Source organism: Gracilinanus agilis, chromosome 2 (genome assembly GCF_016433145.1).
Source record: "Gracilinanus agilis isolate LMUSP501 chromosome 2, AgileGrace, whole genome shotgun sequence".
Classification (NCBI taxonomy): domain Eukaryota; kingdom Metazoa; phylum Chordata; class Mammalia; order Didelphimorphia; family Didelphidae; genus Gracilinanus; species Gracilinanus agilis.
The window spans coordinates 163474121-163489811 of NC_058131.1; the positions used below are offsets into that span (position 1 = coordinate 163474121).

The following is a 15691-nucleotide window of genomic DNA, read 5'->3' on the forward strand; positions in this document are numbered from 1 at the left end:
CTTTTCTAGAAGCAAGGACTATAGCTACGGGCCACCACACCTGATGCTAACCCTCATTTCAAAGTAGTTGATGGAGGTTAAGTTGTAAAGTTGTGGTGGTTGTTATTTTTAACTTAATACAATCCAGAAAACGCATATATGCTCCTGATTTAACTTTTCTAAGCAATGTCTCAATGTCAAATTTAATGTGTCTAGTAAATATTGCTACTCTAAGAGAGATCTGACTTGTTCCTTTAATCATGTTTTGCTTCATGGTGTTAAAATTTCTAAGCTGAGCAAATCTTTTAAAAAATAAACAAGTAAACAAAATATTTTTTAAATTCCATGGTTCTTAAATATGTTTTTAAAAATCACAGCTCCAACCTGGCAAGCAAGTCCTGACTTCATAACAAATATTAAAGGATAAACAAAAGTTAAGATACTAAATCTTAAAACAGCCAAAGTGGTCCCTTTGAGACATGTTAATCAGGGTTATATGAGAAAATAATCTCTCCATAGAGCTTTGACCTGAATATTCATTTACCAATCATATTCGTTTGCAGTAACCTGTCAAGAGAACAACATCTGGCCGTGTTTAAACATGTGTAAAAAACAGAACAGCTTTTCACCAAACAAATCAATAATGCCAAACCCAGGGAATGTAAATAAATCCCAAACTGTCTAATTGCAAGTGTTCAGTAGATCATGATACAGCCAGGTTCCCTAAGAAGTAATGAAATCCCTAGCTCCCTAATTTAAGGCTCAGCTTGGGAGTTTCCAAATTCACTTTCCAAATTCTTTCCAAATTCACTTCAATTGCGGTATTCTCCTATGGCCAGGGCCAAGTGTTCCATACTGCATCTATCTCTGTGACTGTCACTTCTGTTATAGACTGTCACTTCTGCCTTTAGAATCTTTTGCTTCCTTCAGAACTCTATTCAAGTGCCAACTCCTATAGGCCTTTCATGATTGCCACAGTTACTAATCCCCTTCTCCATTTATATCTTGCACAAGTTTAGTGTTCATTTATAACGTGTATCTGTTATTTCTTCTAATAGAATATGAACTCCATGAAGACCTAGACAGTTTTATTCTTGGCTTTGTATTCCCAGAACAAGCACAGTACCTGGTATGCAGTATGTGGTCAATAAATTACTAAGGATTGATTGATTGATTGATAAAAATGTTTTTCGGATGATCAAATATAACTGATTATTGTAAGATGTTTCTATAGAATGTCTTTCTCAACTGATTTTCAGTTTAAAAAAATGAATCGTATCTTCTATCCTCCTCCTTTGCAATGTTTAGCAAATAATTATGTACCCTAAGTAAGTATTATCCTTGACTTTCATATGTCTCTGTTTTATGAAGAGGTGAAATGTTTGCTGGCAGAGGAATTTTTTTGGTACTTTGGGTCTCCTTATTTCAGTGGTTTTTGCATCAGTTAAAATATCAATTAAACTTTCCTAAAATAAGATTTTAGTAAAGTTAATTTTCTTCAAACCATTTCCCATTAAAAATCAACAAATAAGTAGCTTATCCATATAGGTCACATTAGAATTTTTATAACTACATTGCCTTCTACTAATGCTTTCTATTTCTTTTAAATTGATCTTAATTCTTATATTATCTAGTCAGTGTTCTGATTTCACACACACATCTGATTATGAAATCCCTCCAACATGGGGTACATAGTCAATTTCTGTCTGTTACTTGGTTTTTGTACAGAATTTGCTATGTTCAGTACTCAGTTCAGTTTCTAATTCTCTTCTAGAAAAAGGAATTATTTATGATATATGGTAGGACTTCTGAGTAATCTCTAAACTATTGGATGTTCTCATTTCTAAATCTCAAAACATATTTCTGAGCAAGGCAAAGAGAACCTGAAGGAATCTATTTAGTTACAACTTCTTTATATTATATCTTCTAGCTTAATCTATTATAAGAATATCAATATGTAGGGGCAGCTGGGTAGCTCAGTGGAGTGAGAGTCAGGCCTAGAGACAGGAGGTCCTAGGTTCAAACCCGGCCTCAGCCACTTCCCAGCTGTGTGACCCTGGGCAGGTCACTTGACCCCCATTGCCCACCCTTACCAATCTTCCACCTATGAGACAATACACCGAAGTACAAGGGTTTAAAAAAAAAAGAATATCAATATGAACATGGATCAATTCCATCAGGAATACCAAGTAATGATCATTGGACAAATGTCTCATATTTACAGCACCAATGTTATTTGCAAGTGATTGAAAAATGATGGGAATTTTAAGAACTCTTTTGCTGCCTCTCTACTCTCACATTGCTGAGGAAACATGGTTATATAGAATCAAGAGCCATTTTGGATTTTTATATCTCATGGGAAGCCATGACCACTGAATTAATCATTTTGATATCAAGTGGTGATGAACTCATCCACATTTAATTAGGCTGAGCATTGAACAACAGTTAACAGTTAGTTTCTGGACTTATGTAACAATTATTGCATCAAGAAATTAATATGAATAATTGGTCATCAAAGACAAATCCGGGGAATCTAAAGTTAATTAAACAAAAAGTGCCAATGTCTGTCTTTGCCATTATTCTCATCATTTTAAAACTGAAAAATGTGGTGTAGTACAAAGAACCTAAGACCAGGAATCAAAAAGATCTAGGGTTAGACCTGCCATTAAATAAGTATTTAGATAAACTGATCAATCTTACTAAGACTTAGTTTACTCAACTGCAAAATAAAGATTTTCTGAAATCTCTTCAAGCTCTTAAACATTCTATGATGCTAAAATTCCTTAACATAAGAGATAGCTCTCTGGGAGAATAAAGGGGGAAATATGTTGGGGGACATGATATATGGTGGGGCTTCTGAGCAATCTATAAACTATTGGTTTCTTTCATTTCTTAATCTAAAACATATTTCTCAGCAAGGCCAAGAGAACTTGGATCTGTTCTATTACTTTCAACTTCTTTATACTGTATCTTCTATTTTAATCTACTACAAGAATATCAATATGAGCATGGGTGATATAAAAATTTTAAAAACAATGTTCATTAATAAATGTTATTTAAAAATTATAAATAGTACATATTTGTATGAATAAAATGAATAGAACTGTTTTTAGAAAACATTTGAAGAGGAGCAGGGATTCCAATAGAAAATTTACTTTTATATACCTTCAAAAACACTTTTCCCCTTTAAGAACAAAAGAAAGCCACTTACCTTTGTTTGATTAAACTGAAATGAATTTAACTCAGTAAGCCATTATTAAGTATCTATCATGTGTAAAGAACTGTACTAAGTCTTGCGAAGGATACAAAGACACATAAATAGTGTCTGTCCTTCAGGACTACAATAGGATAGGCTATGTATGACATCTTTTAATTCAAATGACATGAAGCACAAAGGTATAATCCATTCCAAATCCTTAGTATGGACAAAGATATATGGATAGATAATGTGAAAATGACAATAAACAAAATTGCTTACTCTTCTTTCCATCCATATCTGCATGGATTTTTCGAGCCAAAAATCCAGTTTTATACACAGCAGCATTTGGGTCGTGAGGAATGTCCAGGAAAGGATTAGTGGTACTGCCAATGCGACTGATGGTTTTTGGATGGGTTCCATTAGCCTTCTCATCAGTTCCCTCAGAAGATTTTTTTTTCTCTTCGTCATCTCTATTGAAAAAAAATGGGGAGGGGGACCATGAAGATTTGGTGAAAAGCATAGAGCGTATTAAAACTTTAGAAGGGGGTAACTGGGTAGCTCAGTGGATTGAAAGTCAGGCTTAGAGACTGGAGGTCCTAGGTTCAAATCTGGTCTCAGACATTTCCCAGCTATGTGACCCTGGGCAAGTCACTTGACCCCCATTGCCTACCCTTACCACTCTTCTGCCTTGGAGCCAATACATAGTATTGACTCCAAGATGGAAGGTGAGAGTTTTAAAAACAAATACATAAATAAAATAAAATAAAATAAAATGCAGCTCAAACAATTCACAGAAGTTAAGGGTTTAATTAAAAAAAAAACTTTAGAAAATGATGACAGTAAGACACAATTTGTTTTCTAATTGTTTTCTGAGAAGAAGAGTTTGACTTAGCCCCAGAGGACAGAATGAGGGCCAATGGATGGGTTACAGAAAGGCAGTTTTTTAATCAATAAATGGAACAACTACTTTAAAAAGTAGAACTGCCCCACAATAGGGAAACCTGATTTAGGAGATACACCAAGAATAACAGCCTCCATATCACTATTCTATGTACCAACTCTATGATCTAGAGGTCATTAGAAGGGATATAAAGCTGGGTGAGAAACAAACCTTGGGTAAGATGTGGTTGAGACCCGGAAGGAACTAACATTTTGGAAGGGATTAGATATGACCCCACTACAGATGTAATACCCACTGAACTAGGTGACCTCTAATTTTATTTCTAGGTCATATGGGGTGGTTTTTCTGGACCAGACTTCTGATTTCATTGGTAGAGGAAATGTCTTCTAGCAAAAATCAGATTGGCAAATATTTGAAAACTATCAATTTAGAGAGCTGTCTGGTGCCATGAGAGGGTTAGTGAGTTCCCAAATTCACACGTGAACTATGTATTGGAGTATTTCAACTTGATGATGGAACTATGAGGGCAAATCTTTTATCAACCATATGATACTGCTCTCATCTACTAGGTTTTAGATTTAGAAAAGGAAGGGATATGTGAAATCTGAAGGTAAAGATCATTATTGATTAGAGGGAAGGAAAGACTTCATGAAGGTAAAGGCATGTAGAGCTAGAAGTGGTCTATTAGGTCATTTAATCCAACCCCACCCTGACCCTCATTTTAAAGATGAGAAAACTGAGAGTCAGAGTAGCTAAATGACTTGTTCAATATCAACGTCCTCCCCTTAGTAAGCATCAGATGTAGAATTAGAACTCCAGTCTTTTGACTCCAAAGCCAGGGCTCTTTCCAATCTATCAAGAATCATGGGCAGCTGGGTAGCTCAGTGGAGTGAGAGTCAGGCCTAGAGACAGGAGGTCCTAGGTTCAAACCTAGCCTCAGCCACTTCCCAGCTGTGTGACCCTGGGCAAGTCACTTGACCGCCATTGCCCACCCTTACCAATCTTCCACCTATGAGACAATACACCAAAGTACAAGGGTTTAAAAAAAAGAAAGAATGATTAGGGGAAAAAAAGGAAATGGGGAGATCATTTCAGGAATATTCTATCCTTCAATCAATAAACATTTATTAAGGATGTACTATGTATGTACCAGGCATAGTGTCTTTAAGCACTGGGGATAAAAAAGAAAGGCAAAAGATAGTTCCTGCTCTCAGGAGGCTTTTGGTCTAATGGAGGAGACAGCTATATACAAATAAGCTATATGCAAGATAAACAGGAAAAAAATCAATAAAGACAAAACACTAGAATTAAGGAAGATCAAGAAAAAAATTTTTTTGTAGAAGATAGGATTTTAGCTAAGTCATGGAAGCCAGGAAAGCCAAGAGGTGGGAGTAAGGAGAGAGGGCATTTCATGCAAGGGGGAAGCATCAGAAAGTCTTATTGATGGAATACAAAGTTGGACAGTGTCACAGGATTAAAAAGTGCATGGAGGATGGAGATGGGGAAGGGTATGAAGTGTCAGAAGATTGGAAAAATAAAAAGGAGGCTAAGTTTTTTTTTTTTAAACTCTTACCTTCCATCTTGGAGTCAATACTATGTATTGGCTCCAAGGCAGAAGAGTGGTAAGAGTAGGCAATGGGGGGGTCAAGTGACTTGCCCAGGGTCACACAGCTGGGAAGTGTCTGAGGCCAGATTTGAACCTAGGACCTCCCGTCTCTGGGCCTGACTCTCAATCCATTAAGCTACCTAGCTGCCCCTAAGGAGGCTAAGTTTTAAAGGGCTTTGAATACCAAATGGAGGATTTTATATAGAATGCAGAAGATGACACGTTGCCACTGAAGTCGACTGAATGTGGGGGTGATATGATCAGACCTGTGTTTCAGGAAGAAAACTAGATGAGTGAGGAATAGACCGGAGTGGAAAGAGTCTTGAGGTAGGAATGACAACAAGCAGGCTATTGCTATAGTCCAGCATAAGGAGAGAAGGACCCAGCACAAGCATAGTGGCAGTATCAAAGGAGAAAAGGGTGTATGTATGAAAGATATTATGGAGGTAAAATCAATATGGGATATGGCAGGTGAAGGAGAGTGATGTGTTGTGAATGACAGGTTGGAAGCCTGCAAGAAATAGCATAGAGGGAGAAAAAAAGAGCCCATGAACAGAACCCTGTGGGACACCGATGACTAGCAGGCATGTTACCTGGAGAAAAGTCTAAAAAGGGTTTTATAAAGGTTTGGAAGAGCAGAGAGGGTGAGACAGTGAGTTAATTTGGGACTTGTAAAAGGATTGCCTTGCAGCAGCGAGGGTCCATTTGTGGTTATGTAAGAAATTTATAGTAGACCCAATCAGCATGGTTTCTTGATTTTTCTGCCTTTTCACTTGGTAGCATGTGTACTGGAGCTAAAGCAGAAAATAATGGGAGTGATCCAAAGCAAAGGAAATTGAAGGAATAGGGAAAAGTATAAAGGAAGGCATGGGGCATGGAGGGGCAACACATGTTTAGGAGCCAAAGAATAATCTAGTTTAAGGGAAGCATAGAGATTTTGAAAGAGATTCATATGAAATTAAGTTGGAAAGGAAGGCTAGCAGCTGGTAGTGGTAATCACATGAATTTTCTTTCATTGGAGATGTCCGCACAGAGGCTAGAGTACCATTTAATGGGTATACTGTAGCAGGGAGTCAAGCTTCAGGTAGGAATTGGGCATGACACTAGGAATGCTTTTCTTGGAAGCATATTAAAAATCTTGCCTTTAGTTCTACTTTAAACATTTAAAAATATTTCTCAGGTCAAAAAAACTTTCCAGACTTGTCCTTAGAAGGCTTATAAAGAATGAAAAATGTAAAATATCTTGTTTGCACTATACACCTATCCCTCAGAAGCTACTGGGCTAACCTATCTCACTTCATTTAGAGATACTGATCTCTGAGATGATAGCCTTTCAGTCCCTGAGAGGGGAGTGATTGAGGAAGGAGATATTTTGGAAAGTTCACTCCAAAGTGTACATACAATGTGATCTTTTCACTGTCAAAGGTTACTATAAATGTTACCTTGAATAATTTTAGATAATGTCATGGGCATAGGGGAACTATGCCAGTTTGGACATCTCTTCAGAAGAGAAATGCTTAGAGGAAAAAATATTACATTAAATCAAAGGGTTTCTCACAGACTTATACCTTAAAAATCATAACAGAGTATTAATGGGTTTGGAGGTTTTTTTTGGACACTTCTTTTTTCTGATCTTCTGTTTGTTTTATCTTCCCAACTAGAATGTGTGCTTCTAAGGGCAGACACCTGAGTGAAACTTGCACTGGATGAAGTAGAGCTGTGACTGGTGGCATTTTATTTGTTGTCCCTATAAGAATCAAAGGTGTAATACGAGAACACACTGTGATCATACAGTGCTTACTTAGTATTTCTTTTTAAAAGCAGATTTTCCCCGAGTTAATAATAAAATTCAGCCATGAACTTCCAAGGTGCTTTCTAGCTTTAGAGTTTATGATTCTAATAAGATTCCAAATTGTCTTAAAGGTTGTCCCAACTCTGACACTAAATCTTTGGCTATTTTTTTCTCAACAAAATGTTTAAAGCAATTTCAACTGACCTAAAAGATAAATGTATTTATTGAGTTCAATAAATAGTCTCATCCAGTTAACAATGGTTTGAAAAACAACTTAAAGAGGTTTTAGAACTCAAGTCAGCACAATGATAGGCCACACTTCCAGGTGGTGTGTGCTACCCGAGAGGTGATCAACTCAAAATTTAAGATTTTTTTTTTTGGATATGACAAATGAAGACATTTTCTATGTATTATATATATATATATATATACATATNGTTAATAATAAAATTCAGCCATGAACTTCCAAGGTGCTTTCTAGCTTTAGAGTTTATGATTCTAATAAGATTCCAAATTGTCTTAAAGGTTGTCCCAACTCTGACACTAAATCTTTGGCTATTTTTTTCTCAACAAAATGTTTAAAGCAATTTCAACTGACCTAAAAGATAAATGTATTTATTGAGTTCAATAAATAGTCTCATCCAGTTAACAATGGTTTGAAAAACAACTTAAAGAGGTTTTAGAACTCAAGTCAACACAATGATAGGCCACACTTCCAGGTGGTGTGTGCTATCCGAGAGGTGATCAACTCAAAATTTAAGATTTTTTTTTTTTGGATATGACAAATGAAGACATTTTCTATGTATTATATATATATATATATATATATATATATATATATTTTTTTTTTTATGAAGGTTTCCTCTCCCTCCCTCTCTGTCCCTCTTCTCCTTCCCCCCCCCATTCAGTTGAAGGTTGAGGAAGTAGGAAGGAGAAAAAAAGATATAATAGTTAATTGGAAAAATAATGCTATTAAATTAAAAACAAAAACAAAATTGGGAAAATGTCCCAGGCAAAGTAAGGTTAAAAAAAAGTAAGGCTTAGCAGGTTGGAGACATTAAGAAAATGCAAAAGCAGAAAAGGAACTGTGACTTTTCTTGGATATTATGGCTATTTTAAGGGCCTGAATAATCAGTTTGATTATAGTTTTTTTGACATGATAACTTCAGCAATGATAGCAACTATAAGATGATGACTAGACATCTGACTGAAAAATGATGGTATTAGCTATCTTACTAAAAAAATAATGGATATCAGAGGAAAAAAATTTTGCAAGAGGGAGGTGGTGTTTGGATGGTCTTAAAACTTAATACTGAAAATGACTAGAAATAAAATAGAGAAATTGACACATTTCCAAATGCACAAACTTAAAATGATTTAAGAGTATTTTCATCTTTTACACAGGATCAGTCCATCCTCTCTGACATGCCATATCATCAAAAATTTTGTACTAATATAAAGTAATGAATAATCCATATCAGTTAAACTGGGAATAATTAAGTGATCTTAATAATGAGTGTTTGTAAATGTAAAGTGTCTTCAGTTTTTCAATATTTTCTCCCATGGATTATCTTACTTTATACTCAAAATTAATAAGCATGCTATTATGCTCCTAGAGGGCATCCATAATATTTGGATTGAAATAAGCATCATTCCCAAAACAAATTAAAAATGATTAGCAACAAAATGATAACACCTTCCTTCAATATGGCATTTATTTCCACAAACATTCTTATTGTTCAAAAACCTCATATAATAGTTAGAACTGATATTTGATTTTGGGGTTGCCAAAGAGTTATGTTCATTTGTTTGTTGATTTATTTGTTTTTCCAAGTCTTGATCTAAGATTTCTTTATTGGTTTGAGGATCTTAGGGATATTTATGTTTTGGAAACTCCCTCTACTGATATAGACCAGTAATCTATTAGGAGAGTTGAATGAGAGATTAAGGGAGTTTCCCAATATCACAAAGCAAGTCTATGTCCAAGATGGGTCTGGAGCCCTAGTATTCCTGACTCCAAGGCTAATCCTATGCCACTATAGAGAGCATAGTGCCTCTCCAATCAGGGAAGATATTATCTCCATTTTGTAGATTTAAAAACTGAAGCTCAGAGAAGGGCAGTGTGTCTTATGATAGAACAAATAATCAGAAAGCAGCAGAGCTGGGCAGAAAATTGTAATTTTCCTTTTGCAATGACATTTTAAGATGCCCACCGAGTACCTAATCCAGTACTTCCTGATAATATGATTCTGTCCTTTGGTACCTGAAGATTATGAAGATATTGAACACAATCCTAGCAGATTCTACCCATGCTGGAAAGATTTTCCAATATGGTTCCAGTGGACTGAGGCTGCTTTTCTATCTAAATCTATCTAAATATGGAGAAGTCAATCACTGGTTCATTAGCAACCATATGAATTGTTTAGCAATAGCAACCATTTAAATAAATAAACATAGAAAATAGTCCTCAGTCTTCTGTGGCCCTCCCATGACAGTGGCAGAGTGGTGAAGGAAGGAGAAGAGGTAAGAATCACACACCATCCAGAAATATTAACCTGTCTTGCTAATATTATACATGTAAATCACTGAATGAAGAGATAGTATTCTGGAAGAACTGAATCATACCCATCTTGAAATGATTAATAGATTTTTCTTCCTGCCTTACTGTTTTCTCCTTTGCTTGCTAGTTCTTCATCTATGGCATGCCCACTTATTGTAGGTATTCCCCAAGGTTCTGCCCTGGGTCCTCTTCTCTTTTTGCTCTAGACTAGTGATGGCAAATCTTTTAGAGATGTCGTGCCGGGGCCCTCCCTTGACCTAGTGCCACCATGCCCTATCCCCTCCACAGAGCCCACATTATAAAAATAACATTAGAGGGGCAGCTGGGTAGCTTAGTGGATTGAGAGCCAGGCCTAGAGACGGGAGGGTCCTAGGTTCAAATCCAGCCTCAGACACTTCCCAGCTGTGTGACCCTGGGCAAGTCACTTGACCCCCCATTACCTACCCTTACCAATCTTCGACCTATAAGTCAATACACAGAAGTTAAGGGTTTAAAATTAAAGAAAATAATAATAATATTAGGGTGAGCAATGCAGGGCACAAGGAACGCTAAAGAAACTCTTGTTTATGAAAAATAATCTATTTATTTAAATATATATAAAGGAAAAAGGATTTCTAATTCTAAGGGGTTCTAACTCCACTCAAATAAACTACCAGGTCCCGCAAGGAACCACTTCTCCTGTGGTTCACAGGCTATGCTAATCCTCCCTGATGTAACTAAACAAATTTATACTCTTCTAAATAAACCTAACCACTATAACTCTTAACTTCACCTTTAAGTTATAAAGATAACCAAGACTAGCTGGTTGAGTCTCCACAAGAATCAGGTTAGGATGCTGAGCCTTAACAGACTCAGAGTCCAAACCAAAGACCAGGTTTTCTTTGGTCTTTTCACAGTTTAACCAATCTATAGACAGTAACAGATAAATGAATAGTTTCCCAAGTTGGAAAAGAAAGCTCTCCACTCCTTTAAGTCTTTCTCTCAGACCAAGATAGAGAGAGGCAAAGATGTTACCTTCTCTAGCTCTGAGAGACAAAGAAGCTGCATGTGGCTCTGTAGACTGCCAGAAGCCGCCTCCTGGAATGCCATACCCAGCCAGTGAAACTGTCATAGAATAACAGTTATAATTGCCACCAGTTGAAATTAACACTCTCTCTCTCAGCTCTATTTGAAACTCCATTTCTTTCTCAAGCCAGCTTCTCTACATCTTATCTTTAAACTAATAAAACAATAATTATTTTCTAATATCATCCTTATAGTTTCCCCCCTTTGAGCATATGGAGAGAGAAAAGATCTCTCCCATATGCTTGCTATTCTATGTAATTCTAAAGCTATACCTAATCTTATTATTATATTTCCTTTAAAAAGTCTTAATTGTATGCTTATCTTATCCTAATTTTTTATTGCTACACTTATCTATGCTAACTTGTACTAGGGATATAAATTAAAGAAAAGAAAATTTCAAAGAAAAATAAACAATGAAAACATAGTTGCACAAATGCAAGTGCAAAACATATGATGATAGAAATTCAAAATGCAAAATGCAAACTTTTGAAAAACATTTGAAACAAAATACAGTTACAAAAAACAATTTAACTTATGTTTTACAAAAAACTAAAGTCTAAAATAATAACTATGCAAAACGCATGCAAACTGCATTTTACAAATCTGATTTGAACAATTCAAACGGGACTCTTTAATGTGCTAAGACCTTATCCTATCGCTAATACAGAAAATTAAAATTAATTACATTAAAATTCAAAATCAACTTACTATACTAATAAAATCAAAACTTTGTAACAATTTAACTATATACACATCTATAGAAATATACAGATATATACAATTTCTATACCTGTGTATATGTTACATGCAAACTATTTACGTTGCAGGACGAAAATAAACTCCCCCCCCCTTTAAGATAGTCTAAGAAAACCTTAAAATTTTTCTTTTGAAAGATATGTATGTACCCCACCCCCTTACTTGACACAGGGGAGGGAAAAAGCACTCCCATTGGGTTGCTGAGCGGAGGGGTGGGTGAAGGGAGGCATGTCCTCAATGAGTGTAGAGAAGAGGAGGGGAATGGCCTGAGCCCTTGGCTCCCCCCCAAGCCCTGGTGAACTGCCCACCTTACTCCATGTATGCCCCCATTTGGCTTCTGGGCATAGGGGTGGGAGATGTGAAAAAATGTCATCAGGAACATTGGAGAGGGTGAAGGCATCAGGTTGCCCAAGTCTGCCTTTCTAGTAACGAACTCCCTGAAGGGAGTGGGGAGCATGGCCATATGCCCAGAGAGTGTTGTGTGTGCCATCTTTTGCATGTGTGCGATAGGTTCACCATCAATGCTCTAGACTATCTTAAGGGGCAATTTCCTCAGCACTCATAAATTCAATTATTATTGATGTACAGATGTTTCCTAGATATTTATATACAGCCCTTGTTTCTCTTCAGAGCTCCAGTCTTGTATCACCAATAGAGTTCTAGACATCTTGAAGTAGGCTCATAGGCACCTTAGATTTGTTTGTCCCCAAAAGAATTCCTCATCATTCCCCTTAAAACATTCCCTCTTCAGAACTTCCCTATTACTGTCAAAAACACTTTACTCAAAATCAAAAACAATTACTCAAATCTACAACATTGTTGTTCTTTGTATATTGAAGTGCTCTAGTCTATCGATGCTTATCAAGTTCATAATTTTTAAAAAGATTACCTAAACTAAAAAAGTGGAAAAAATTAACACCTAAGACTGAGAACTATTTTGTATAATTCTTTGTAAATCTGTTTCATGAAACTCACAAATTCAAGAATGAATGATTTTCCATTTAAGAGACTAATGCTGAGTCTCTCCATATTTAACTAAGTTATCCCTCGGATAGCATTCCATTCACTTATCTATCTATCTATCTATCTGTCTGTCTGTCTATGTCTGTTTATCCACCTAAATATTTGACAGCTAGGTGGCAAAGTGGATAGAACAATGGGCCAGGAGTCAGAAACACCCAAGTTCAAATGCGGGCTCAGACATTTATGCTGTGTAATCCTAAGTAGATCATTTAGTTTATCTGCTTCAGTTTCCTCAACTGTAAAATGGGGATGATAATAATAGCACCTAGCTTGTAGGATGCTGTGAGGATCAGAAGAGATATATATATTTATAAAGTATCTGACACAGAGCAAACACTTAATGCTTATTTGTTTTCTTTTTCTCCCCTTGACACCCAATCCATTTATTTTAAAAGACTGGGTTTTCCCTATCTCACTCAGGCTAAAAACATAGTAGCTATTCATGGACCCAATTCCACTAGTCAATATGAAAGCTTTGACCTACTCCATTTCAAAATGAGTTGGTTTGCTATTCTTTTGGCAATGTGGTGAACCCAGGACCTTCAGGGCTTACCATATTGAAGCTGAACTTAATATGAACATCCAATCAGCTTGGTCTATTGCATCTCATAACTCTCATGCTCAAGAGATCAATCAGTCTCAGCCACCTCAGCAGGAATGGTTAAAGGCTTCCATGTGTCACCATGCATGGTTCAATATTTTTGTATTCAGTGCTGGGAATAGTCAAAATAAAAGCAGTACTTGCCTTCAAGGAGACTATATATTATATGAGAGTAAAGGGTGGGAGTGGAATATAACATAATAAAATAAATACAAGTTAACATTAGGCAAGAAAACATCATCAAGAGAAGGTTTGGGGATGGGGATATAGAGAAAAGATTTAAGTAGGAGGTGACAGCTAAGATCAGTCTTGAAGGAATCTAAGGATTCCAAAAAGTGGAGGAGAGGAGGAAGAGTATTCCAGACATGGGGGAAACACTGGAGTAAAGGACAGAAAAAGCAAATGAAGTGTTGAGTCCAAAGCATAGCCAAGTGTACACTTTGAATATAGAATGAATGAAAAGAGTAATATACAATGCATGGACCATTAGGTGGGAGCATGACTGTGTAAAGCTTTAAATATCAGGCTGAGAATTATGCATTTTATCCAAGAGGCAAGAGAGTTGATAATTTTTAAGCAGAGAAATTATATGATCAGATCCATTTCTTAAAGATATGAACTTGAATCTGAATTGAGGCTGGATCAGAGAGGTGGGGCAAAACTGAAACCAAAGAGACCAATCAGGAGGGTTTTGTAAATCATGAGGTAAGAGGGAATGGAGGCTTGAACTAGGATTATAACTATATGCGAGAAGGAGGCATATATGAGAGCTGTTATGGAAATACAATTAACAAGATTTGGCAGTTGAATGGATATTTGATGAAATAAGAGAGAAGGGAAAGTCAAGGAAGACTGAGGTTGTGAGCCTTGAGTGAACTGAAGGATGATGGTACCTTTGACATAAATATGAAAGTTAGGGGGAGTGAGAATTTAGGTGGGAAGATAGCAAGTTCATTTTGGACATGTTCAGTTTGGGATGTCCCTGGGACATTAAGTGTCAACATCCAGCAGATGATGATGTTGGTGATGTGGCCCTGGAATATAGTCAATTGCTGGCACTCATTAATAGACTTCCTACATTGGTAGAACCTGCCCAGCACAACCTTTAAGAACTTAGAATCTTCCTCAATTCTATTGCAGTATTAAACTGGGACTTTTATGTTTTAGTAAATAGTTGGGAAAAGGATAGAAATTTTTAGCCTTGGGAATGATAATTATATTATCATTGTCAAGAAAGTGAACCATTTTAGTACTGTCAAAATTGCCCTCTCAGGATATCACTAATACTGTTACTTCATCTGCTACCTTTCTCTTTTGAACTTGAAAGTCTGAGTTGTTGTTTTTTAATTTGAGCCTTAGTCTTGCCAAGTATGGTGGCCGGCACTTTACTTAATCAGACCAAATCCCTTAGGCTCCCAACTTTATTAGAAAACATCACTATTCTCTGACAGGGGGCCTTTGAAAGCAGAAACTACTTCTCTTACCTTTCCACCTGGGGCAAATATATCAATACAAGTTAAAGGAATATAAATAGAGATACCAAGCCACAGATTATTATACAAACAAAATTAATTCACTTCTTTTGAAAATCTATTTATGACTCTAACAACTTGCTCTAAGCTACTCTGGTAGATCATTCATTGGAGATGATGTTACAAATGGCTTTGTGAAAATGACAGTAGGGGTGATAGTTGGATTCTCTGCCTTGATTGTGGAAAAAAATGACTCACAGTAAAATAGGCCATTCGCTAGTTAAGAAAACCCATAGAAGCTTGTCTTCTTTTGAGACACCATATTATGATGGGCTACAAAATCAGTTTTTAAAGAAATCTTGCAAGCTTCTGATGTAGCACATGTATGTAAGGTGCATAGGTTCTTTGGGCAGGCTAAACTATTTTTAATACTGTATTTCATTTAAAAAATGATAAAAGCTGTAGATAACCTTTATACTTTGCTATGCTTTTAATGTGTCCCTTGAAAATTAAGCTCTTGAATTATGTGCCATTTATTTCTGGAACCCTGAAAAAGGGCTAAGAATTTATTATATTAATATAACGGAGTCTCGCTCTCAGATTTGATCATTTATGCCAAAAAAAAACCAATTGTCTTAAAAAAGGTGTTGAAAATGGTTGTTTATTAAAAACAACACATTTCAAGGGAGTATGAAGGTATCAGAATATGCAAGTCTCATTCCAGAACTTTTTTTTTT

At 36.2% G+C, this 15691-nt stretch overlaps 1 protein-coding gene across 1 annotated transcript in view; it reads right to left on the reverse strand.

The window, feature by feature from the left end:
* The window catches only part of PSD3 (pleckstrin and Sec7 domain containing 3), a 377954-nt gene that overhangs the window by 97638 nt on the left and 264625 nt on the right, over positions 1-15691 (reverse strand). The window contains exon 9 of the mRNA XM_044659529.1: positions 3458-3648. Coding sequence (XP_044515464.1) covers positions 3458-3648 — 191 coding nt within the window. The remainder of the gene's footprint in view (positions 1-3457; positions 3649-15691) is intronic.